Source organism: Rattus norvegicus, chromosome X (genome assembly GCF_036323735.1).
Source record: "Rattus norvegicus strain BN/NHsdMcwi chromosome X, GRCr8, whole genome shotgun sequence".
Classification (NCBI taxonomy): domain Eukaryota; kingdom Metazoa; phylum Chordata; class Mammalia; order Rodentia; family Muridae; genus Rattus; species Rattus norvegicus.
The window spans coordinates 80,281,966-80,305,436 of NC_086039.1; the positions used below are offsets into that span (position 1 = coordinate 80,281,966).

Sequence of the window (23,471 nt, forward strand, 5' to 3'; positions counted from 1 at the left end):
TTCTATTTCCATTTTTAATTCCTTCAACTGTTTGATTGTGTTTTCCTGGAATTCTTTCAGGGATTTTTGCGATTCCTCTCTGTAGGCTTCTACTTGTTCTCTAAGGGAGTTCTTTATGTCTTTCTTGAAGTCCTCCAGCATCATGATCAAATATGATTTTGAAACTAGGTCTTGCTTTTCTGGTGTGTTTGGATATTCCGTGTTTGCTTTGGTGGGAGAATTGGGCTCCGATGATGCCATGTAGTCTTGGTTTCTGTTGCTTGGGTTCCTGCGCTTGCCTCTCGCCATCAGATTATCTCTAGTGTTACTTTGTTCTGCTATTTCTGACAGTGGCTAGACTGTCCTATAACCTGTGTGTCAGGAGTGCTGTAGACCTGTTTTCCTGTTTTCTTTCAGCCAGTTATGGGGACAGAGTGTTCTGCTTTCGGGCGTGTAGTTTTTCCTCTCTACAGGTCCTCAGCTGTTCCTGTGGGCCTGTGTCTTGAGTTCACCAGGCAGGTTTCTTGCAGGGGAAAAGCTGGTCCCACCTGCGGCTCCAAGGCTCAAGTTTGCCCGTGGGGCACTGCCCAAGTCCTCTCCGCTGTGGCAGCAACCGGGAAAATCCGCGCCGCTCCTTCCGGGAGCCTCCGTGCACCAGGGTTCCAGATGACGTCCGGTGCTTTCCTCTGGCGCCTGGATGTGCACAGAGTGCAGTCTCCCCTGGTTTCCCAGGCGTGTCCGCCTGTCTGAAGGTTCAGCTCTCCCTCCCACGGGACCTGGGTGCAGAGAACTGTTTACCCGGTCTGTTTCCTTCAGGCTCCGGCAGTGTCCCAGGCGCAGGGGTCCTGCCGCTCCCGGGCCCTCCCCTATGGGAACCCAGAGGCCCCATACAGCCGCCTCTTGGGCCAGGGATGCGGGCAGGGGTGGGCAGTGCTGGCGGTCCCCTCCGCTCTGCAGCCTCAGGAGCGCCCACCCGATCAGGCGGTGAGGTCCCTCTCCCACGGGGTTTGGGAGCAGGGAGCTGCTGCGGTCCGGGATCCGCCGGTGTGGGACTTCCGGTAAACACAGGAAGTGCCCGGCCTTAGAGGAATTTTGCCTCTGTGTGTCCCGAGTTCACCAGGCAGGTTTCCCGCAGGGGAAAAGTTGGTCCTACCTGCAGCTCCAAGGCTCAAGTTGGCTCGTGGGGCACTGCCCAAGTCCTCTCCGCTGTGGCAGCAACCGGGAAGATCTGCGCCGCTCCCTCCGGGAGCCTCCGCGCACCAGGGCTCCAGATGGCGTCTGGTGTTTTCCTCTGGCGCCCGGATGTGCACAGAGTGCAGTCTCCTCTGGCCTCCCAGGCGTGTCCGCCCGTCTGAAGGTTCAGCTCTCCCTCCCACGGGATTTGGGTGCAGAGAACCGCCCACCCGGCCCGCCTCCTCCAGGCCCCGGCAGTGTCTCAGGCGCAGGGGTTTTGCCGCTCCCGGGCCCTCCCCCACGGGAACCCAGAGGCCTTATACAGTTGCCTCCTGGGCCAGGGATGTGGGCAGGGGTGGGCAGCGTTGGTGGCCTCCTCCGCTCTGCAGCCTCAGGAGTGCCCACCTGATCAGGCGGCGAGGTCTCTCTCCCACGGGGCCTGGGAGCAGAGAGCTGCTGCGGTCCGGGATCCGCCGGTGTGGCTGTTTGTGTGCTTTTCTTCTCTTTGTTTTGTTGCCAAGACGATTAGTTTCTTGCTTCTTCTAGGGTATAGCTTGCCTCCTTATGTTGGGCTTTACCCTTTATTATCCTTTGTAGTGCTGGATTTGTAGAAAGATATTGTGTAAATTTGGTTTTGTCATGGAATATCTTGGTTTCTCCATCTATGTTAATTGAGAGTTTTGCAGGATACAGTAACCTGGGCTGGCACTTGTGTTCTCTTAGGGTCTGTATGACATCTGTCCAGGATCTTCTGGCCTTCATAGTTTCTGGCGAAAAGTCTGGTGTGATTCTGATAGGTCTGCCTTTATATGTTACTTGACCTTTTTCCCTTACTGCTTTTAATATTCTTTCTTTATTTTGTGCGTTTGGTGTTTTGACTATTATGTGACGGGAGGTGTTTCTTTTCTGGTCCAATCTATTTGGAGTTCTGTAGGCTTCTTGTATGCCTATGGGTATCTCTTTTTTTAGGTTAGGGAAGTTTTCTTCTATGATTTTGTTGAAGATATTTACTGGTCCTTTGAGCTGGGAGTCTTCACTCTCTTCTATACCTATTATCCTTAGGTTTGATCTTCTCATTGAGTCCTGGATTTCCTGTATGTTTTGGACCAGTAGCTTTTTCTGCTTTACATTATCTTTGACAGTTGAGTCAATGACTTCTAGGGAATCTTCTGCTCCTGAGGTTCTCTCTTCCATCTCTTGTATTCTGTTGGTGAGGCTTCTATCTACAGCTCCTTGTCTCTTCTCTTGATTTTCTATATCCAGGGTTGTTTCCATGTGTTCTTTCTTGATTGCTTCTATTTCCATTTTTAATTCCTTCAACTGTTTGATTGTGTTTTCCTGGAATTCTTTCAGGGATTTTTGCGATTCTTCTCTGTAGGCTTCTACTTGTTCTCTAAGGGAGTTCTTCACATCTTTCTTGAAGTCCTCCAGCATCATGATCAAATATGATTTTGAAACTAGATCTTGCTTTTCTGGTGTGTTTGGATATTCCATGTTTATTTTGGTGGGAGAATTGGGCTCCGATAATGCCATGTAGTCTTGGTTTCTGTTGCTTGGGTTCCTGCTCTTGCCTCCTGCCATCAGATTATCTCTAGTGTTACTTTGTTCTGCTATTTCTGACAGTAGCTAGACTGTCCTATAAGCCTGTGTGTCAGGAGTGCTGTAGACCTGTTTTCCTGTTTTCTTTCAGCCAGTTATGGGGACAGAGTGTTCTGCTTTCGGGCTTGTAGTTTTTCCTCTCTACATGTCTTTAGCTGTTCCTGTGTGCCTGTGTCTTTAGTTCACCAGGCAGGTCACTTGCAGGGGAAAAGTTGGTCCTACCTGAGGTTCCGAGGCTCAAGTGTGCTCGTGGGGTACTGCCTAAGACCTCTCCCCGGCGGCAGCAACCGAGGAGATCTGCGCCGCTCTTTCCGGGAGCCTCCGTGCACCAGGGTTCCAGATGGCGTTTGGTGTTTTCCTCTGGCGTCTGGATGTGCGCAGAGTGCAGTCTCTTCTGGTTTCCCAGGCGTGTCTGCCTCTCTGTAGGTTTAGCTCTCCCTCCCACGGGATTTGGGTGCAGAGTACTGTTTATCTGGTCTGTTTCCTTCAGGTTCCGGCAGTGTCTCAGGCGCAGGGGTCCTGCCGCTCTGGGCCCTCCCCTACGGGAACCCAGAGGCCTTATACAGTTTCCTCTTGGGCCAGGGATGTCGGCAGGGGTGGGCAGTGTTGGTGGTCTCCTCCGCTCTGCAGCCTCAGGAGTGCCCACCTGACCAGGCGGTGAGGTCTCTCTCCCATGGGGTTAGGGAGCAGAGAGCTCCTGCGGGATCATGTGGTTTTTATCTTTCAGTTTGTTTATATAATGGATCACGTTGATGGTTTTCTTTATATTAAACCATCCCTGCATGCCTGGGATGAAGCCTACTTGACCATGGTGGATGATTGTTTTGATGTGCTCTTAGATTTGGTTCGCCAGAATTTTATTGAGTATTTTTTGAGTATTTTTGAGAATTTATTGAGAATTTTATTGTGTCAATATTCATAAGGGAAATTGGTCTGATGTTCTCTTTCTTTGTTGAGTCTTTGTGTGGATTAGGTATAAGAGTAATTGTGGCTTCATAGAAGGAATTCGGTAGCACTCCATATGTTTCAATTTTGTGGAATAGTTTGGATAATATTGGTATGAGGTCTTCTATGAAGGTCTGATAGAATTCTGCACTAAACCCATCTGGACCTGGGCTCTTTTTGGTTGGGAGACCTTTAATGACTGCTTCTATTTCCTTAGGATTTATGGGGTTGTTTAACTGGTTTATCTGTTCCTGATTTAACTTCGGTACCTGGTATCTGTCTAGGAAATTGTCCATTTCCTGCAGATTTTCAAGTTTTGTTGAATATAGGCTTTTATGGTAAGATCTGATGATTTTTTTAATTTTCTCTGATTCTGTAGTTATGTCTCCCTTTTCATTTCTCATTTTGTTAATTTGGACAGACTCTCTGTGTCCTCTTGTTAGTCTGCCTAAGGGTTTATCTATCTTGTTGATTTTCTCAGAGAACCAACTTTTGGTTCTGTTGATTCTTTCTATGGTCCTTTTTGTTTCTACTTGGTTGATTTCAGCTCTGAGTTTGATTATTTCCTGCCTTCTACTCCTCCTAGGTGTATTTGCTTCTTTTTGTTCTAGAGCTTTTAGGTGTCTTGTCAAGCTGCTGATATATGCTCTCTCCTGTTTCTTTCTGCAGGCACTCAGCGCTATGAGTTTTCCTCTTAGCACAGCTTTCATTGTGTCCCATAAGTTTGGGTATGTTGTACCTTCATTTTGATTAAATTCTAAGAAGTCTTTAATTTCTTTCTTTATTTCTTCCTTGACCAGGTTATTGTTGAGTACAGCATTGTTCAACTTTCATGTATATGTGGGCGTTCTTCCCTTATTGTTACTGAAGACCAGCTTTAGGCTGTGGTGGTCTGATAGGACGCATGAGATTATTTCTATCTTTCTGTATCTGTTGAGGCCTGTTTTATGACCAATTATATGGTCAGTTTTGGAGAAAGTACTATGAGGTGGTGAGAAGAAGGTATATCCTTTTGTTTTAGGATAGAATGCTCTATAAATATCTGTTAAGTCCATTTGGTTCATGACCTCTCTTAGTTTGTCTATGTCTCTGTTTAATTTCTGTTTCCATGACCTGTCCATTGATGAGAGTGGGGTGTTGAAATCTCCTACTATTATTGTGTGAGGTGCAATGTGTGCTTTGAGCTTTAGTAAGGTTTCTTTTATGTATGTAGGTGCCCTTGTATTTGGAGCATAGGTATTTAGGATTGAGAGTTCATCTTGGTGGATTTTTCCTTTGATGAATATGAAGTGCCTTCCTTACCTCTTTTGATGACTTTTAGTTGAAAATTGATTTTATTTGCTATTAGAATGGCTACTCCAGCTTGCTTCTTCCGACCATTTGCTTGGAAAGTTGTTTTCCAGCCTTTCACTCTGAGGTAGTGTCTGTCTTTGTCTCTGAGGTGTGTTTCCTGTAGGCAGCAGAATGCAGGGTCCTCATTGTGTATCCAGTTTGTTAATCTATGTCTTTTTATTGGGGAGTTGAGACCATTGAAGTTGAGACATATTAAGGAATAGTGACTATTGCTTCCTGTTATATTCATATTTGGATGTGAGGTTATGTTTGTGTGCTTGTCTTCTCTTTGTTTTGTTGCCAAGATGATTAGTTTTGGGTTTTGGGCTCATTGAACTGTTGACCAGTTCGCTTCAGGTATGGGCTGTGTCTGGACTGCAGGGGATCTACCATTCAAGTGCCTGTATCATCTGGTTCCCAGAGGCCGTATACAGTTTCCTCTTGTGCCAGTGATGTGGGCAGGGGTGGGTGGTATTGGTGGTCTCTTCTGCTCTGCAGTCTCAGGTGTGTCCACCTGCCCAGGAGGTGAGCTCTCTCTCCCAAGGGGTTTGGGAGCAGTGAGCTGTGGGCCGGGATCAGCGAGGTTGGGGTTCCAGCTAAAAACCGGAAGTGTCTGGTCACAGAGGAATTTTGACCCTGTGTGTCCTAAATCCACCAGGCAGGTTGCTTGGAGCAGAAAAGTTGATCTTACCTGCGGTCCTGCGGCTCAAGTTGCTAGTGGTGGGATGCTTTTGAGCTCTAGGTGAGGGCGGCATCCAGGATGGCCTGAGCCACCTTTTCCTGGAGCCCCTGTGCACCAGGGTCCCAGATGGCATTAGATGTTTTCCTCTGGAGTCAGAAATGTGGGGAGAGTGTAGTCTCTTCTGGCTTCCCAGTTGTGTGCCCCTCTGAAGGTTTAGCTCTCCCTCCCACAGGATTTGGGTGCAGAGAACTGTTGACCAATTCGCTTCAGGTCCAGGCAATGTCTGGACTGTGGGGGATCTCTATTTCTAGTAATCTTAATAAATTTACAAAATTCTAATTGTAATTGTATAAATATTTTGAATTTTTGTATAAATAATATTATTTTAAGTAATTATATTTTAATTTCTTATTTTTTAAAAATGTTATTTGTTTATTCTTTCTTTTACTAGATTAAGTTGAGTGTTCCAAGAATATGTGACCAGAAGGGTTTTAGTGGATGAGCTTATTTTTTGTTGTTCTTGAGCTATGAGGAACATGTCTAATTTTTGGAATGTTTCTAATATTTCATTATTTAGAATTGTATTTGTTATATATCTGTATGTATCACTTTGCCAAAATTCTAAAATTCCTAAACTATGTCTGCTATAAATTTTATCAAAAAGTTTAAGTTTAAGGACATAATCAGTTTTTCCCTTTTGCTAATATTTTAATATTGTAAATTTCACGTGTTAAACTAAACTAATATAAGCACCACTTATTTTTAATTAATATCCTTCCTAAAAGTTTAATATGCCAAAAAAATGCATAAAGATATCTGTAGCAGCAATATAGTATCCTAGAATTTTACATTCTATTAGTGATCTTGTCAGGTTTTGATATCAGGGCTATATTATCAACATAAAATTTTATTAAGTGTTCTATTTTCTTTATTTCTTTGAGAATTTGTAATTATTATTTGATTTTATTCAGGGATGGTGAAAAATTGACTATTGAAGATGTTGAAACTTCAAGTTCTTCCTGTCGGTTAGTTTTCCAGTAATGAATGTGCAAATGATGCTCATATTTTTTATTTTCCTTTATTTCAGTTTTTGTGTGTGTTGTTAAAGAATTTCCTATTTCATCTAAATTTTTAAAATAATTAGTACATATTTCTTATTTTTTATTTCTCCTGTTGCATCAAATTTTCCCATATATACTTTGGCTTTAGTTTACTATCCAAAATATTGTTAACCCCTCCCCTTATTTTTCCTTGGAATTTTAAAATTTACAAATCCCTAACATCAAAAAATTATTAAGAATTTCTATCAGAAATACTCAAGTTAATAAAGATGGGAAAAAGAAGGAAAAATAAAAAAAAGAAAAAGAATTTCGATCATTATATTTTTATTGTGAGCCTAGCCTTTTAACAGCTGAGAAAGATTTGACAGATGAAGATATGCCCAATTCTCATGAAAAGAGAAGAAAGGAAAGCTACTACTGAAGAGCTAGTACAGGAGGAAGAGAGTATAGTACAGGAACCCAGTAGAGTTTGTGGAAAGCAATGCAGTAGAGTTGAGAGGAACAGTAGAGCAGCACAGAGAGGGAGAAGGAGGCAGTTTTTCTGGGATACTTTTACCAAGACAGCTATAACTAGACATAGGTAAAAGCAGAACTAGCAAGAGAATGAGAAGAGGCTAGAAGATTACAAAAAGATAGCTAGAGTTACTTTGTAGTCAATCAGATTGATTCAGAGGCCAAGAAAAAAGCCAGATTGAATCAGTGTGGAGAGGAGTTTGAGCCATCTGAGTTGAACCAGACAGAGCTCAGAAAGAACTAGAAATGGTAAGCTTATTAAACAGTAAGTCTCAGAGGCTGAAACTTTCTAGGCCTAGATTAGATTGTACAAAGACTAGAAGCATCCAGGACTAGGCCTAGGTTACTGAGGCAGTAAACATCAGAGAATTATTCAGGCAAATAAAAGTTATATTTACATGCTATGACAGCTAATAATGTAGACGCTTTTCTTTTACCTATTTATTTATTCATTTAGTTTTCCATTTTTTTTAAAACTGGGTATTTCTTTTTTTTTTTCTTTATTCACTTGACTATTTCTTATTTACATTTCGATTGTTATTCCCTTTCCCTGTTTCCAGGCCAACGTCCCCCTAACCCCTCCCCCTCCCTTTCTATATGGGTGTTCTCCTCCCCATCCTCCCCCCATTGCCACCCTCCCCGCAACAATCACGTTCACTGGGGGTTCAGTCTTGGCAGGATCAAGGGCTTCCCCTTCCACTGGTGCTCTTACTAGGCTATTCATTGCTACCTATGAGGTAGGAGCCCAGGGTCAGTCCATGTATAGTCTTTGGGTAGTGGCTTAGTCCCTGGAAGTTCTGGTTGCTTGACATTGTTGTTCATATGGGGTCTCGAGCCCCTTCAAGCTCTTCCAGTCCTTTCCCTGATTCCTTCAACGGAGGTCCCGTTCTCAAACTGGGTATTTCTTATTGACATTTTAAATACCCTTTCCTGGTTTACTGTCCATCAGCCCCCTAACCCCTCCCCCTCCCCTTCTATAAGGGTGTTCCCCTCCACTTTCTTCCCCCCTTGCTGCCCCCAACAATCCTCTACACTGGGGGTCCAACCATGATAGGACCAATGGCTTTCCCTTCCTCTGGTGCCCCAACAAGGCTATCCAATTCTACACATGCAGTTGGAGCCCAGGGTCAGTCCATGCATAGTCTTTGGGTAGTGGTTTAGTCCCTGGAAGCTCTGGATGGTTGGCATTGTTGTTCTTATGGGGTTGCAGGCTCCTTCAGCTCTTCCAGTCCTTTCTCTAATTCCTCCAATGGGGGTCCCGCTCTCACTTTAGTGGTTTGCTGCTAGCATTGCCTCTATATTTGACATGTTCTGACTGTGTCTCTCAGGAGAGATCTATATCCGGTTCCTGTCAATATGTACTTCTTAGCTTCAACCATCTTATCTAATTTTGGTGGCTATGTATGTATGGGCCACATGTGGGGCAGGCTCTAAATGGCAGTTCCTTCAGTCTCTGCTCTAAAAGTTGCCTCCCTATCCCCTCCTATGGATATTTTTGTTCTCCTTTTTAAGGAATGAAGCATCCACATTTTGGACATCCTTCTTGAGTTTCATATGATCCATGCATTGCATCTTGGGTAATTCGAGCACTTGAACTAATATCCACTTACCAATGAGTGCATACCACCTGTGTTTTTCTGTGTTTGGGTTACCTAACTCAGGATGATATTTAGACTCTTATTCTTAATATAACAGCCAATGCTGCATCTTAATGAATGACCCTTTCCAAAGTTTCCTTTTCTGAAAAGCAGGATATTTTTATGTTGGTTGCCAATCTATTTTATATTTGGCTTCTTCTACAGCCCACTATACTATCATGTGCTACTATTAAATATGTGGTTGTGTGAAACATACAATATAAGGCAAAAATTAAAAAGAAAAGAATTGTTATTCTTGGTGTGTGTGACATTGTATACTTGTAAAGGGCTTGCTGTATAAACCTTATAACCTGAGTTCACATTCACAGAATATGTAAATCCTGCAATGATAGAGGCCTTTAAAAAGTATATGAATAATTCCCTCAGAGAAAGGCAGGAAAAAACAGTCAAACAGGTAGAGGTCTTTAAAGAGAAAACAAATAAATTCATTTTTAAAAGAACACAGAAAATATAATCAAGCAGGTGAAGGAAATGAACAGATTGGTCCAAGACCTACAAATGGAAGTAAAAATAATGAAGAAAACCAAGAAAGAGGCAGCTCTGGAGATGAAAAACCTAGGGAGCGAAACAGGAACAACAGATACAAACATCACCAAGAGACTATAAGTGATAGGAGAAAGAATCTCAGGTATAGAAGATACAAAAAAAAAGGAAGAAAGAGAAAAAGAAAGAACGAAAGGAAGGAAGGAAGGAAGGAAGGAAGGAAGGAAAGAAAGAAAGAAAGAAAGAAAGAAAGAAAGAAAGAAAGAAAGAAAGAACAGAGGGAGGGAGGAAGGAAGGAAGGAAGAAAGAAAGAAAGGAAAGGAAGGAAGGAAGGAAGGAAGGAAGAAAGAAAGGAAAGGAAGGAAGGAAGAAATGGATACATCCAGAAAATGCCAAATGTAAAAAGTGCCTAACTTAAAGCATCCAAGATATTTGGGACATAATGAAAAGACCAAATCTAAGAATAATAGGAATAGAAGGTGAAGACTCTGAGTTCAAAGAGCTGGAAAAAAATCTCATGGATATAATAGTGTCCTTTAAGGAGTAGCTATAGAACACCAATTAGATTTGGACCATAAAAGAAAATCCTCTTGCTACATAATAATTAAAACACTAAATGTACAAAGAACAAACATTAGAACATGTAAGGGGAAAGGCTATGTAACACATTAAGGCCATGTATCAAAATTACACCTGACTTCTCAATACTCTAAAAGCCAGAAGATCCTGGAGAGATTTATGGAAAACTGTAAGAGACAACGGATTCCAGCCCAGACTAGTACACCCAGAAAAATTCTCAATTACCATAGATGAAGAAACCAAGATTTTCTATGACAAACCAAATTTAAATAATATCTTTCTACTAGTCCAGCCCTGCAAAGGATACTAGGAAAAAAAACTCCAACAGAAGGAGGATAACTCCACACAAGAAATTAATCTTCTTACAGAAAATCCAAAAGAAGAAAATGAAACAGACACAGTACTTCCTCCAACAACAAAATGACAGGAACTAACATTCATTAGGCATTAATATCTTTCAAATTCAATGGATTCAATTCCCCAATAAAATGAAACAGGGTAACAGCCTAGATATGTAAACATTATCCACCATTATGCTCCATGAAAGAAGCATGCGTCAAGTACAATGTTAAACACTATTGCAGAGTAAAGGAAAGGAAAAAGGTATTCCATGCAAACATTACAAAGCTGGAGTAGACACTGTAATTGCTAATAAAATAGACTTTCAACCAAAAGTAAGCAAAAGAAATAGGGAAGGACACTTCATATTCATCAAAAGGAAAAATCCACTAAGATGAAATCTTAATTCTCAACATCTATGGCCCAAAGAAGGGCAACAAAATTTGTAGTTAAAAAAAAAAAAAACTTTAGACGCAGCCGGGACGGTAGCTGCATCGCAGAGCGGAGGAGCCATCTTGTCTTGTCGCCGGGGAGTCAGGCCCCTAACTCGAAGAAGCCCTGGCGCGCCCTCCCCCCCTCCCCGGTCTGGTAGGGCGAAGGAGCGGGCGTGCGGTCGATCGAGCGATCGTTGCAAGAAGACATAGCAATTGCTCATTCCCTGAAATTAAATCCGGAAACCTTTTATTGAAGTTGGAGATCGGAAGGTTCCCTGAACTTCTGTACAGAAACACATGGGAAAATGTTTTCCAGGGGAATGAGTAGATCCTTCAGTAGCAAGTTTTGAAAGGGGGCTATGACCCAGAAGAGTTTAGAACATTTTTTGCCACCAGGAGGAAACTGAGGCCTACATGTCATTTGGGACCCTTCACAACCAATATGAAGCCCCCATTTGAGTCCCTGGTATATGTGAGCTGCTTCTTAATGCATAATGGCTGTTTCGGGTAACATCACTTCACTGCTTGGCTTTTATTCTAAGCCCTTTCCTCTCACCATAGGGTGCCTGAAGGGTCGCTGAGGCATATGGTACAATGGCACCCAATATAAAGCAGCTACAATTAGGAGTGAATGTGTTCTCTAGTAACAAGAAGTGTAATCTTTGGCCCAGCGATTGTTTTCTGCTGCTCGTACTGGTGCCTGACTACTTTTCTTTCATTGTTTTTTACAACCATGATTGACATCCATTATTTGCTCCTATTTTGTATCCCTGGTTTGTGTGATTGGTAGTGAACAGGCTTATTTTTAAACGGTGCTGCCAAAACTAGCTAATGGTGCACATGGATTTTTATCAAGCAGGCTCCTTGGAACAGACTGAACCAGGTGTTGGATTCCTGAAGATGTTTGGGTTTTTGTTTTTGTTTTTTTAATTGAAGGTTAAAGTTACCCAAAAAGTTTTGTTGGACTCTGGCTGAACCACAAAATCAGTATATTCGGAATCATTTTGAAGCTTAACTTTTTCCTAGCCAGCCTTGTATTCTAGTTGCTTGCAAATGTGAGACTGAATGGCCAAAATGCCGTTTCTTTGTTTGTTGTTTGTTTGTTGTCAGCTGCTTTTATCAAATTCCAGGCCATTATCCAGCAAACACTATTAAAATGTTTGAACAGTTGGGTTTCAAACATTTTCGTTTTGTGGAGTGGTGCTTATCAAGTGGTACAGCTCTCTAAGCAAGTGAACACAAACATATTTAAGTGTATTTTGTATGATTAGATGTTACCAATTCTGATATTTTATTCAAATGTCTAAAAAATAAGTTGACTATTCCCTTTACCAAAGGGCCAGACACAACTGATTTCCTTTCAAGAGAAATGACTGTTTTGAAGAAAAACTGTGTTGGTCTTAGCTCTTTTGTAATTAAATCTGGATGTACCTCAAAAGACTCTATAAGACTGTGGTGTTAAAAGGCTTTCCTCTGGAGAAAGAGAAACAAATCAACTGGAACTTAAAAGCTTGAAATTCCATGACAAAACACAGATGTCCAGGATTGGAGTTCGTGAAGTATCTGCAGTAATTGGAGTGGATACGCTTTTCACTGGAGCTACCACCATGAACTCCAGGGTCCCAGATTTTCAAGAAGTGGACCTGTGACCCAGAAGAGCTTGTCAAGATATGACAGAACTCTGGAGGTGGACGTTTTGTATTCGATTTTGGAACTGCTATCTTGCCGTGAGTAAAGAGGCAACAACTCACCCAGCACTGCCACCAGCACTGTCACTGGGAACTTGAAGACCCAAGCTTCTGTCCAGACCCTCAGTGCAAACTGACAACACTCCATCCAAAGTGAACTACGTCCCGTGCCTCCTGATTGCTGAATGTTCATTCACCTGGACCGTCCAATGACCTTCCTTCTGCTACTCCATCAGCCTACAGACCTGGTACTTGGATTTTTGTCCATGGTGATTCCTACCACCTTACTACTGAAGAAGACACCATTCCAGTGGACCACTGTGACCCAAGAAGCATTCAGCCATCATGATGTGGCCTTTACCTCCACTCCTGTCTACTCTGCCCAGATTCAGCACAGCCCTTTATAATGCAGTCAAGAGTCTTCAAGCCAAATAACTGAAGCTATTTTATCACAACAAAGGCCAAGTTTATTCCATAAATGTACAGTTCATTTCTGCAGTTTATTCTTCAGAGACACATAGTAAACTTGGACCAGGGGATTTTGTTTTGTTTATATTGTCAACACTGAAGAAAGGCATCATCTCTGAGAACAGCATTGGACCCTACTCCACAATCTCAAATGACTGAAGTTTCATGAACTGCCTAGGATCCTGTCAAGGTCACTGGACTCTTAATTTTCCTACTTCAAATCTATAGCTGTCTACTGAATGAGAAAGCAGATATTCTGACCCATTGGGATTGAAACCAAGGCATACTGAATTCCTCATAGTATCATCTGTGGGTTACTCAGGAACCAAAACTTTTAACACCAATTTAAGAAATTCTACTGAGGAATCCCTTTATCTAACCATCTCACAAGGCTTCAACCAGATTCCTGAAAAGACCTCTTGATATATCAAGATAGAACTTACATGCATTTTGTGAACAACTTATCACTGATTTAACAAAGGCTTTGTGCTCATGAAGTTCTTTGAAGGGGCGCTCTATGGAAGTCCAGAGTAACGTGAAGCTGCTCTCGATGAAGAAGTGAAGTGGGAATTGAGGACTGCAACCTGCCACAACCATCTTTACCACCATGGTGATGCCTAAAGGGACTTCCTTATGTAAAATTCTTCAGAAAATACTGCTTGAAACCACTACCCTAGAAAAACGTGTTTGACATGAATGGCATTCTCTTCTTTTATGTACTTCTAACTCAGAACAGTTCATATTCAGTTGATGCTCAACATGTTTGAAGATGCTTTATCCAGAGAATGATAACTACAGCATTGTCTAATGAAGTTTTAATAGCATTCCATCCAAGGTGGACTTCCTGGAGTTGGATATAACCAGAGAACAATTCATATGTATCCTACACTGAAGAACCCCATTAACTTTCAGAAACCTAAAACTAGTGGTACTGGAAGTACGTGACTTGGAAGTCTGTGTAAATTGCCTGAGAGCTGGTATTGAAGCTGATGCCTCCTCGAGGCCATCTTAGACCAAGTTGTTCGGTTGTTAACTATGGTACTCCATGTACAAAGGATAACCATTAACTATGAAGCAGAATTGAAATACAATTTTTCCTAAAGGGACTTGCAACCTGGTTATTCATTGTCTCGAGTTTCAAGTCATTTTGATGCAACTAGTAGTTATTAAACTGCTCCATGTCTTTTTGTTATTTAATAAATACTCTTTCCAGGGCTTAAAAAACCAAAACTAAATTTCTCCAACACGTCTGTACTTGTCTATTCAAAATTAACTACTCACCACTACATGGAACAGATGATTCTGAAGACACGCTCTTTGAGCATCTTTTATCATACATGTGACTTAAAATGTGGCTGGACAGTTTCCCTCTACCCAGTGAAATATTTAATGATTAGCCTTCATTCATGCCTGATACCATCGATATATATGTATGTGGTGGGCAAAGTTTGACATAGGCATTTGACTCTAGGATGTGATAGCTTGTTAGTCACTTCAAGTAGCATATTGTCAACCTGTTTGCTGGAAAAATAGACTAACTTGGAAAAATCTATAAATGGCAGCTAAGAATTTTTTTCAGTATTCCTGAGTTTCTGTCCTTGGGATATTTCAATGGAATTTCACCTGTCCCTTCACTGAACAGACTGACTTTATTCCTTACTATGAAGTATTCTTAAGACATTAAGATTACTTTTATAGAAAGGATAAAATTCCTGACTATCCAATCATCATAGTGAACAAGACTTCAATTTGTGACCTGTGAAAAATCTCATTTCTCTACTTCATAGTCAATTTAAGGGCCAAACGCCATCAGCTACTCTGAGTGCACTGGGTAAACGTTGGAACTGCCTTCTTTATATCCTTGTTTCTTCTCTAAACTAATCATGATTACATGATTCTTACCACAAATCAAATCACTCAGATCTGGTTAGACTGCTCACAGTTAACAAATCAAACTCTGGATGACTTCTGCTTGTATATGCAACTACTATTTGTAAAGAAATTAGAGGTTCACTTTTTGATTCCTCTACATTGCTAGCTCTTTGTGTTTGTATTCAAAACAAAACTAAGCTACACTGCCAATTATTCCCTCCTGCCATACCCAGTTAAAATGAAGAATCGGGAATCTAATCAGTAAGCGGATAAGTAGAAAAAACCAAAACTTAAGGCAAAAAAAAAAGCCTTAATCTAGGGCCTTTTCTACTATCTTCATGTCTTGGATTTCATCTAAATCAACAGTATCACCCAACCAGTCTGAGGTCTTGACTTGCTTTTCAGATGATTCTTAGAGATGGGCTGTATTACAGAAGGTGAAGACTTGATTACCAAAGAAAGTAGAGCCAACTATGACAAAACCTGGCTCTACGATCCTATTGCTCCCAGATGTAGCATAGACTCAACTAGAACCTCAAGTCTGCGTTGAGGATATAGCCTTCTAAGCTGACAGTTCTTGCAAAGATGAGCAAGAAAATGAAAGCTGCTATACCCAACTGGCCCTTTAAGATCCAAAAATAATGTCTGGAGTAAACCCTGTGGAGTACCCAGGACAAAAACTAATTTACAGAGCTTCATTATTAATCTGCCTGTTCTTCTAGATTATAGTTTAACTATTGGTGTGGCTGGCCCTGCTGAAGTTGTTTGCCTGCTTACCTGTCTTCAGCTCCTAACCTACCTTTTTTGACATGCTACTGCAATCAGACTGACTGACTTTGAGAAAACTACACTTTCAGCCTCTCGTGCCCAATTCCACCAAGGAAGTTTGACTAGAAGGAACTCATACCTTACCCCCACCAGAACTAATGTTCGTAACAGAAAGGAACATGCTACATATTCCTTGACCAGCAACTCTAGAGAACAACCCTGCTTATTTTCAACACCTGATACATCTATTTGATCTAATAGGCGTATAGAAGGTTGGCAGCAGAATACATTGCTTCTCTCTTTGGTAACTCAGAAATGAATATAATAAGTTCAACTTGACAAGAATCAGAAACACCAGAAGTTTACTGCTGAACTTCATTTGCCACTAACTCAAATAGCATCACAGACCTGCTTGCCAAGTAGGCGGCTAGTTTTCCTGCTTCATATCACCACTGCAGTGGGGCTTTGATGAAACTGACTTGGAAGGGAACCTTATGTTGAATCCTAGACTATGATGCTAAGGAAATTGTTTATTCAAGTGAATTGTAGGTTTCCTGAGGACAGAACAGACATCACTCCTGGTGATTTTTAGAATTTGATTAACCAAGGAAGAAATACCAGCTGCTAAAAGTCAACTTTATGGGCAAAGATTAAGCTCTCTATATCTGATCTTATCCTGGATGCCAGTTTTTTATTGCCCAACGACCATTTCCATCTCACTCTTAACAACCTCCTGGTGTTTTTTGGAACCATCTCTTCCAATTTTCAGTCCTTGTGGTTTAAACATTCTTTTCTGTGCTGGACATTTTGTTGCAACCTCACCAATCACAGTAAAGTCTATCTTGACTCTGGTGATTAGTTCAGGAATGGATGCATGATTCAAGTTTGTCCAATGATAATCAACCCTAGGTGTTCTCAGTTGTGGAGAAGTTCTCTTAGATGCTTTAGCTTTGTAGGAGAGAACTCAAACCATCAGGGCCTACTATGTTGAGTAAGCCAGGCAGAAAATGAAGCCAATACAGAGGGAAATGGAGCCAAAAGAGGAAGAGACTTGAGTTCTGATGACCACATTTATGCCCCTGTATCCAACTGTGCCTGAAGCTAATAGTACATCACCTGGACTTTTCAGTTATGTGAACCAATAAATTCCCTTTTTTGTTTAAAAAAAACTTTACTAAAATTCAAAACACACATTGAACCTCACACAATAATATTGGGAGACTTTAACAGTCCATTCTCACCAAGGGTAGGTCATCAAAACAGAAACTAAACAGAGATACAATGAAACTAACAGATGTCATGAACTGAATGGACTTAACAAATCTACAGAAACTTTCTACCCAAAACTAAAAAAAATATGTTCTTCTCAGGACCTCATGGAACCTTCTGCAAAATTTACCGTATAATTTGGCACAAAGCAAGCCTCAACAGATACAAGAAGATTGAAATATTCTACCAGAGAACTACAGCTGATAAACAAATTCAGCAAAGTAGCTGGATATAAAATTAAGTCAAAAAAACAGTAATCCTCCATTAAGCAATTGATAAACAGGACAAGAAAGGAATTAGGGAAACAACACCCTTCACAATAACTACAAATAATATAAAATATCCTAGTATAACTCTAACCTAGCAAGTGAAAGATCTATATGACAAGAACTACATTCAAGTCACTGAAGAAAACAATTGAAGATGACCTCAGAAGGTGGGAAGATCTCCCATATTCATGGATATGTAGGGTTAACATAGTAAAAATGGCCATCTAGGGGTTGGGGATTTAGCTCAGTGGTAGAGCGCTTGCCTAGGAAGCGCAAGGCCCTGGGTTCGGTCCCCAGCTCCGGAAAAAAAAAAAGAAAAAAAAATGGCCATCTTACCACCAAAAGGAATCTACAGATTCAATGCAATCCCCATCAAAATTCCAACACAATATTTTAAAGACCTTGAAAGAGCAATTCTCAACTTCATATGGAAAAACAAAACAAACAAAAAGAAAACAAACAAAAAGAAAACAAACAAACAAAAAACAGGATAGCTAACGATTGAACAATAAAAGATCTTTTGAAGGAATCACCATCACTGACCTCAAGTTATGCTACAGAGAAATAGTCATAAAAATTGCATGGTATTTGTACAGAAACAGAGATGTTTCTCAATGGAACAGAATTGAAGACTCAGATAAGCTCACATATCTATGGACACTTTATTTTTGACAAAGAAGCAAAACTCATACATTGGGGAAAAAAGGAGAGCCCCATCAACAAATAGTGCTGACCTAACTGGAAAATTGCATTAGAAGAGTGAAAATAGATCTATATTTGTCATCCTGAACAAAGCTCATATCCAAGTGGATCAAGAACCTCAACCTGAAACCAAATACACTGAAACTAGTAGATGAGAAAATGGGAAACACCCTTGAAAGCATTGGCACAGGAGAAAATTTTATGAACAAAACACCAAAGCCTCAGCCTCTAGGGTCAATAATTGATAAATGGGTCTTCATAAAACTGCAAATCTTTTGTAAGACAAAGGGCACTGTCAATAGTACAAAATGGTAGCCTACATTCAACAGAGGGCTGATGTCCAAAATATATGAAGAACTCAAAAAAAAAAGGTAGACTAAAAAAAAATAGCCAACCCACCCCCCCCCCCAAAGCAATAGTATACAGAGCTAAACATAAAATTCTCAATAAGGATTCGCAAATGGCTGAGAAGCACATAAACAAATGTTTAACATCCTTAGTCATCAGGAAATAGAAATGAAAACAACTCCAAGAGTCCATATTGCACTGGCCAAGACCAGTAGAAGAAGGAGAACCCTCATCCACTGCTGGTGGGATTGCCGACTTGTAAAACAACTCTGGAAATCAATCTTACTGAATTTTACATCATGATCATGACTTCGATCCCACTCATCTCCCTGTCTCTTTGTATAACCTCAACCCCTAAATAAAATAAGCTTTAATACTAATGCTAATACTACTAATAATACATCTTGTAGAAGCTATAGTGTGCCCCACGGTATCACACAGTATACCCTTTTGTCCACACATATTTACTTGGAAATGTTCGTTGGAATGAATCATTGGTCTGGTTCAAGACCTCTGGCTTCCGCTATACTATCATTACTGGTTTCTCCCCTGGTAACCTCTCAGATATCCTATTGTTTCCCTGTGTCATGAAGATCCTGCAGTTTTGGAACCACAGAACTAACCTTTTAATACACTCTAGCAGATGGGGTAGATGTTGGGGCAGATCAACTCATAGTCCTGGATTTGGACTTGTAAGGTAGCTGAGTTGTTCAGCTGTCAGTTCTCCTGCCCATACCATCAGTGTGAGCTCTCCAGCACCAACCCAGCTAACTTACCAAATGCTGTAGCCAGTAAGGGGCAAGACCAGCTCCGCTGCTCTCATGCCATTGGTGTCAGCTCACCACAGCCTTCACAGCCAGGGTCTACTCTGCTGTCCAGACCAGGTGCGGGGACTGTTTCAACCTGTGAAGGGTGGAGCCGCCTGACCTTATGGCTGTGAGTGGTAAGGAGCAAGGTGGGGTAGAGCATCTCTCCCTCATCCAAGCCACCCAAAGGTGTGGTCTGTTCTAGGGCAGGGCCTGCTCTCCCACACTCTTTTCTTCAGAGCTGGCTCCCTGCTCCCCACTATTCAAGTCAGCTCTACTGTACTGCAGGGCCAGCTGTCTTGAATATGGTGGCCTGGCTAGGCCAGCTCAGCACAGTGCCTCAGGCAGCAGTCCAGACCAGGGACATCTGCATGGTGTTTGGTGGTAACATAGGCCCAGATCATCAACATAGTCTTTAATAGGGTCATAGATCCAGACATGGTCCCTGGCAGCAACATAGGTCCAGATGTCTCCATGGCCTCAGGTAGCAGCCCTGGGTTCTCATCATGTCTCCCCATACCCATGGTAGCCCAGCTATTAGACATCCACATGGTCTCCACTGGAAGCCCAGACCATGGACATTCACTTGGCCTTTGGTAGTAACTGGGGCGACAGAATCTACCCAGACCTCAACTGCAGCAGAACCACAGACCCATACATGGCCCTTGGTGGCAGCGCTGGCAAAGGCCTTACTATGGTCTCCTTATATCTCCTTGTTCCTCACTGATGTTGAGTCTCCGGTTCCACTTTTCCCACAGGGTACAAACCGCTGGACTTTGCTTTTTCTCCCATCTTTCTACTGAGTACTCCGTTTTCGCCATCTCTTCATCACAGTTGCCACTAGGTGTCTCTTTTTCATACCATGGGGCCTTTCAATTTTGTTGTAGCCCCTGACCAGCTTTTACAGACATAGATCCAGCTGACTCATGAAGTTTCACAGACTAGTGCAGCAGTTGAAAACCCAGCCTTCATATAAGCCCCTTCATGTGTAAGATCTAGGCCTGCCAGAGCAAGGGCAACCACTGATGGCCCAGTATACTGTCAGTGTAGCTAACAATGTCTTATATTTCAATCTCATATAGGTACTATGTTAGGAACTGTAGGCCTAGCCTTTAGGACTACCTAAGGTTCTAAGTCATAGACATTAATTCTGTACTAGCCTTAGTTACCTCAGGCATGGGACTAGCATCTATAAATCCAGCCTTCAGAGAAGCTACCCTAGATGTAAATTCAAGTGTTAGTGCTACAGAATGGCCCTGAATCTTTAGTCTGTAAGTCAAATCCTACAAATTCACACTTCAGCAGATCCAGGGCCTATTAATCCCTGCACATTCCAGTGTCAGGTACAAAAGCTACCAAGGTGGACTAGAGTTCTTAGCTAGCATCCAAACACACCTGTTCCAGGCCAAACTGCATGATCCCATAGTGCATTTTAATAATAGACATAATCAATAGTCACGTAGAAGAAAGAACCAATGAACTGATTGGTGAAGGGAGATCATTTGAAATTAGTAATCAAAGAAACAACAACAACAAAACAAAAAGGAGTGAAGTAGCCAATGATAATCACGGAGAATTATCAAGCAAAAGTAGAGTACTCATCAAAAAGAGCACAGAAAGAGAGGGGCAAGGACTTATTTAAAGAGATAATGAAAGAAAACATGTCATAACAGGAGATAGAGAGAAACTGATGCTTAGGCTCATAAAACACAAACAAAGGAAAAGGTATTTAACATATAGGGCTCTTTGTAAAGACACAATACAGTCGAATTATCAAATGTTAAAGACAAGGAAGAATAGAGAATAGCCAAATAATCACAACTTACCTATAGAGTAATGAATGGATTTATGGGTAGAACCCAGAACAACGAAAAGTTTTTCAAAAGACTAAAATAGGAGTGTATATACATCAGACCATTGTAGAGAGCTAGCTGGTGTTTAGAAAATGACTTTCGCCTGGCACTAAAGTCTTCAAATGCAGACCGAGTGCCTAGAATTGTTAGAGAGTCTGTCACTGAATCCTGCCTTGAGCCTGAGATTACCGTGGTTAATTGATATGGGGTCAGATCTGCCTCCTGATAGATCTGCCTATATTGGGGTTAGACTAATGATGGAGCATGCCTATAGTGGATTATTTTACCTCAATGTATAGTTCTAATATGAATTGCACATGCCTCGTTAATGAATTGATGTTCTTAAAATGGCTTGCTGATAATATTTGAAAAGAGACTTTAGAAAACAAAGATTATAGGAAGGAATTCAAAACTCAATACACATGTACAATCTTTAAGAGTATAAAAGGCTAATGTGATGGTTTGTATATGCTTGGGCCAGAGAGTGGCACTATTAGGAGGTGTGGTCCTGTTGGTGTAGATGTGTCACTTTGGGTGTGGGTTATAAGACTCTCATTCTATCTGCCTGTAAGTCAGTATTCTGCTGACAGCTTTCAGATGAAGATGTAGAATTCATGGTCCTCCTGCTTCTGCCTCCTTCAGCAAATCCTATGAGCGTGTGCCACCACAACCAGTAGCAAGTCATGGTTGACCTGTAAAGTAATTTCCAGAGATAGAACTCATCAAATATTCAAGGTACTCCGTTCAATTAATATGCTTTAACCACAAACAACTAGGTTATCAGTCAATTTTATGCGAAAAAGAAAAATGTGGGGAAAGTGGCTACAACGCCCAGCAGAGGAGGTAGTAACCTGATCTCCAGAAGCAGCTGGGTAGGCACCACCTAGGCTGGGAGCACCACCACCAAGGCAGTAAAGTACAAGACCCAGGTTCTGCATCAGTAGCTGATCATGGGGAGGAGAGGGCCGAGTGCCTGCAGCGGGAAGTGGTGGGAGAAAGGTGGGCTAGGGAGTAGGTTGACTCTGAGGTGGCCTCCTTGAACCGCAGGATCCAGCTGGTTGAAGAGGAGCTAGACCAAGCCCAGGAGCATCTTGCCACTGCTTTGCAGAAGCTGAAGGAAGCAGAAAAGGCTGCTGATGAGAATGAGAGAGGTATGAAAGTGATAAAAAAAAAAACAGGCTCTAAAAGATGAAGAAAAGATGGAATTCTAGGAAATCCAGCTAAAGGAAGCAAAGCACATTGCAGAAGAGGCACACAGGAAGTATGAAGAGGTGGCTCATAAATTGGTGATTATCGAAGGAGACTTGGAACGCATGGAGGAACGTGCTGAGCTGGCAGAGTCCCGTTGCCGAGAGATAGATGAGCAGATCAGACTGATGGACCAGAACCTGAAGTGTCTAAGTGGTGCTGAAGAAAAGTACTCTCAAAAAGAAGACAAGTATGAAGAAGAAATAACGATTCTTAACTGATAAACCCAAGGAAGGAGGCGGAAACCCTGGCTGAGTTTGCTGAAAGATTGGTAGACAAACTGGAAAAGACCATTGATGACTTGGGAGATGAGCTGAAGTGCACCAAAGAGGAGCATCTCTATACACAAAGGATGCTGGACTAGACCCTGCTGGACCTGATCGAGATGTAGACCTCCCAATTCCTGCACTGCCTGGTGGGTGCTCCTGCCTCTAACCTGAACTCTGACTGAGGCCAACCTCCCTAAAGCTGACCTTGAAACTGAGGGCCAAGCTCTTTAACTGAAGGCTGCTTTCCCTCCTGCCACCTTTCTACCCATCTTGTCTTTTTCACAAAACTGTGTCAGTTTCTTACCAGAGTTCCAGCTGAAGGGACTGAACACTTTTAGAAACAATATCTAAGGGAGTGTAAGCACAATGCAAAGTGTCTTCAATGCAGTTGTGATATGCATATTGTGATTACTTTTTGTCTTAGCAACCATTTTTAACATTCCAAGCACTTGTGCAGCTTGGAGCAGCACATCTTAGCATAATGGAAGAGAAACACAGGAATGGGCCTGCCTTACTGACATCCAGGAGAGCCCAGGCAGACTCCACTGTGGGAGACTTCAGTGCTCTGCACCAACAACCTAGCCAAACAACAGGGGGATTCTAGGAAGTTAGAAAAAAAATAACAGTCCGGGCTGTGAAGGTTTTGAGCTTTGATATCTTTGAACAACTTACACTTATTTTTCTTTTTTACTCTTTACATCCAATGTGACCAAATAAGACAGTGAGTCGTCTGAGACGCCCCCACCTCCCAGGGCCTCGTGCATGTTAGGCAAGCGTTCAAGCCTTCAGCCCTGAGCCCTACCTTTCAGCCCCAGCCCTGAGCCCGAGCTTTGTCTCAGCTCTTACTCCTTTCCCAAATGCTCAAAAATGTATCACGCTGCCCCTTAGCGTTGTGGTGACCTCTTAGTGTTCACCTGCCCCCAAGGGAGACAAAGAAGGAAATTATGTTTGTGCCACTGATTTAGCCACATGAAAGTCATCTCATTCCTCTTTCCTGAAGCTGTTGTCTCTAAAGTGTCATCTCTTTGTGCTCTGTATCAGTCAGTGCTGGAGAAATCTTGAACAGCTTATGTTAAAAAAAGAATTTATTAAATTTTATATTATTTTGGAATTCGTTTGGGGGAGGTTGGCTTA

At 41.9% G+C, this 23,471-nt stretch overlaps 1 protein-coding gene and 1 pseudogene across 4 annotated transcripts in view; both read left to right on the plus strand.

Annotated features, from left to right (window-relative positions):
* The window catches only part of Cylc1 (cylicin 1), an 89,411-nt gene that overhangs the window by 57,678 nt on the left and 8,262 nt on the right, over positions 1–23,471 (plus strand). For 2 of the 4 annotated variants that reach the window (XM_063279690.1, NM_001427602.1), the window contains exon 2: positions 6,682–6,735. The exons of the other annotated variants lie outside the window; for them this stretch is intronic. In XM_063279690.1, coding sequence (XP_063135760.1) covers positions 6,682–6,735 — 54 coding nt within the window. The remainder of the gene's footprint in view (positions 1–6,681; positions 6,736–23,471) is intronic. 4 annotated transcript variants of the gene reach the window in all.
* On the plus strand, positions 19,542–23,415 carry Tpm3-ps3 (tropomyosin 3, pseudogene 3; annotated as a pseudogene).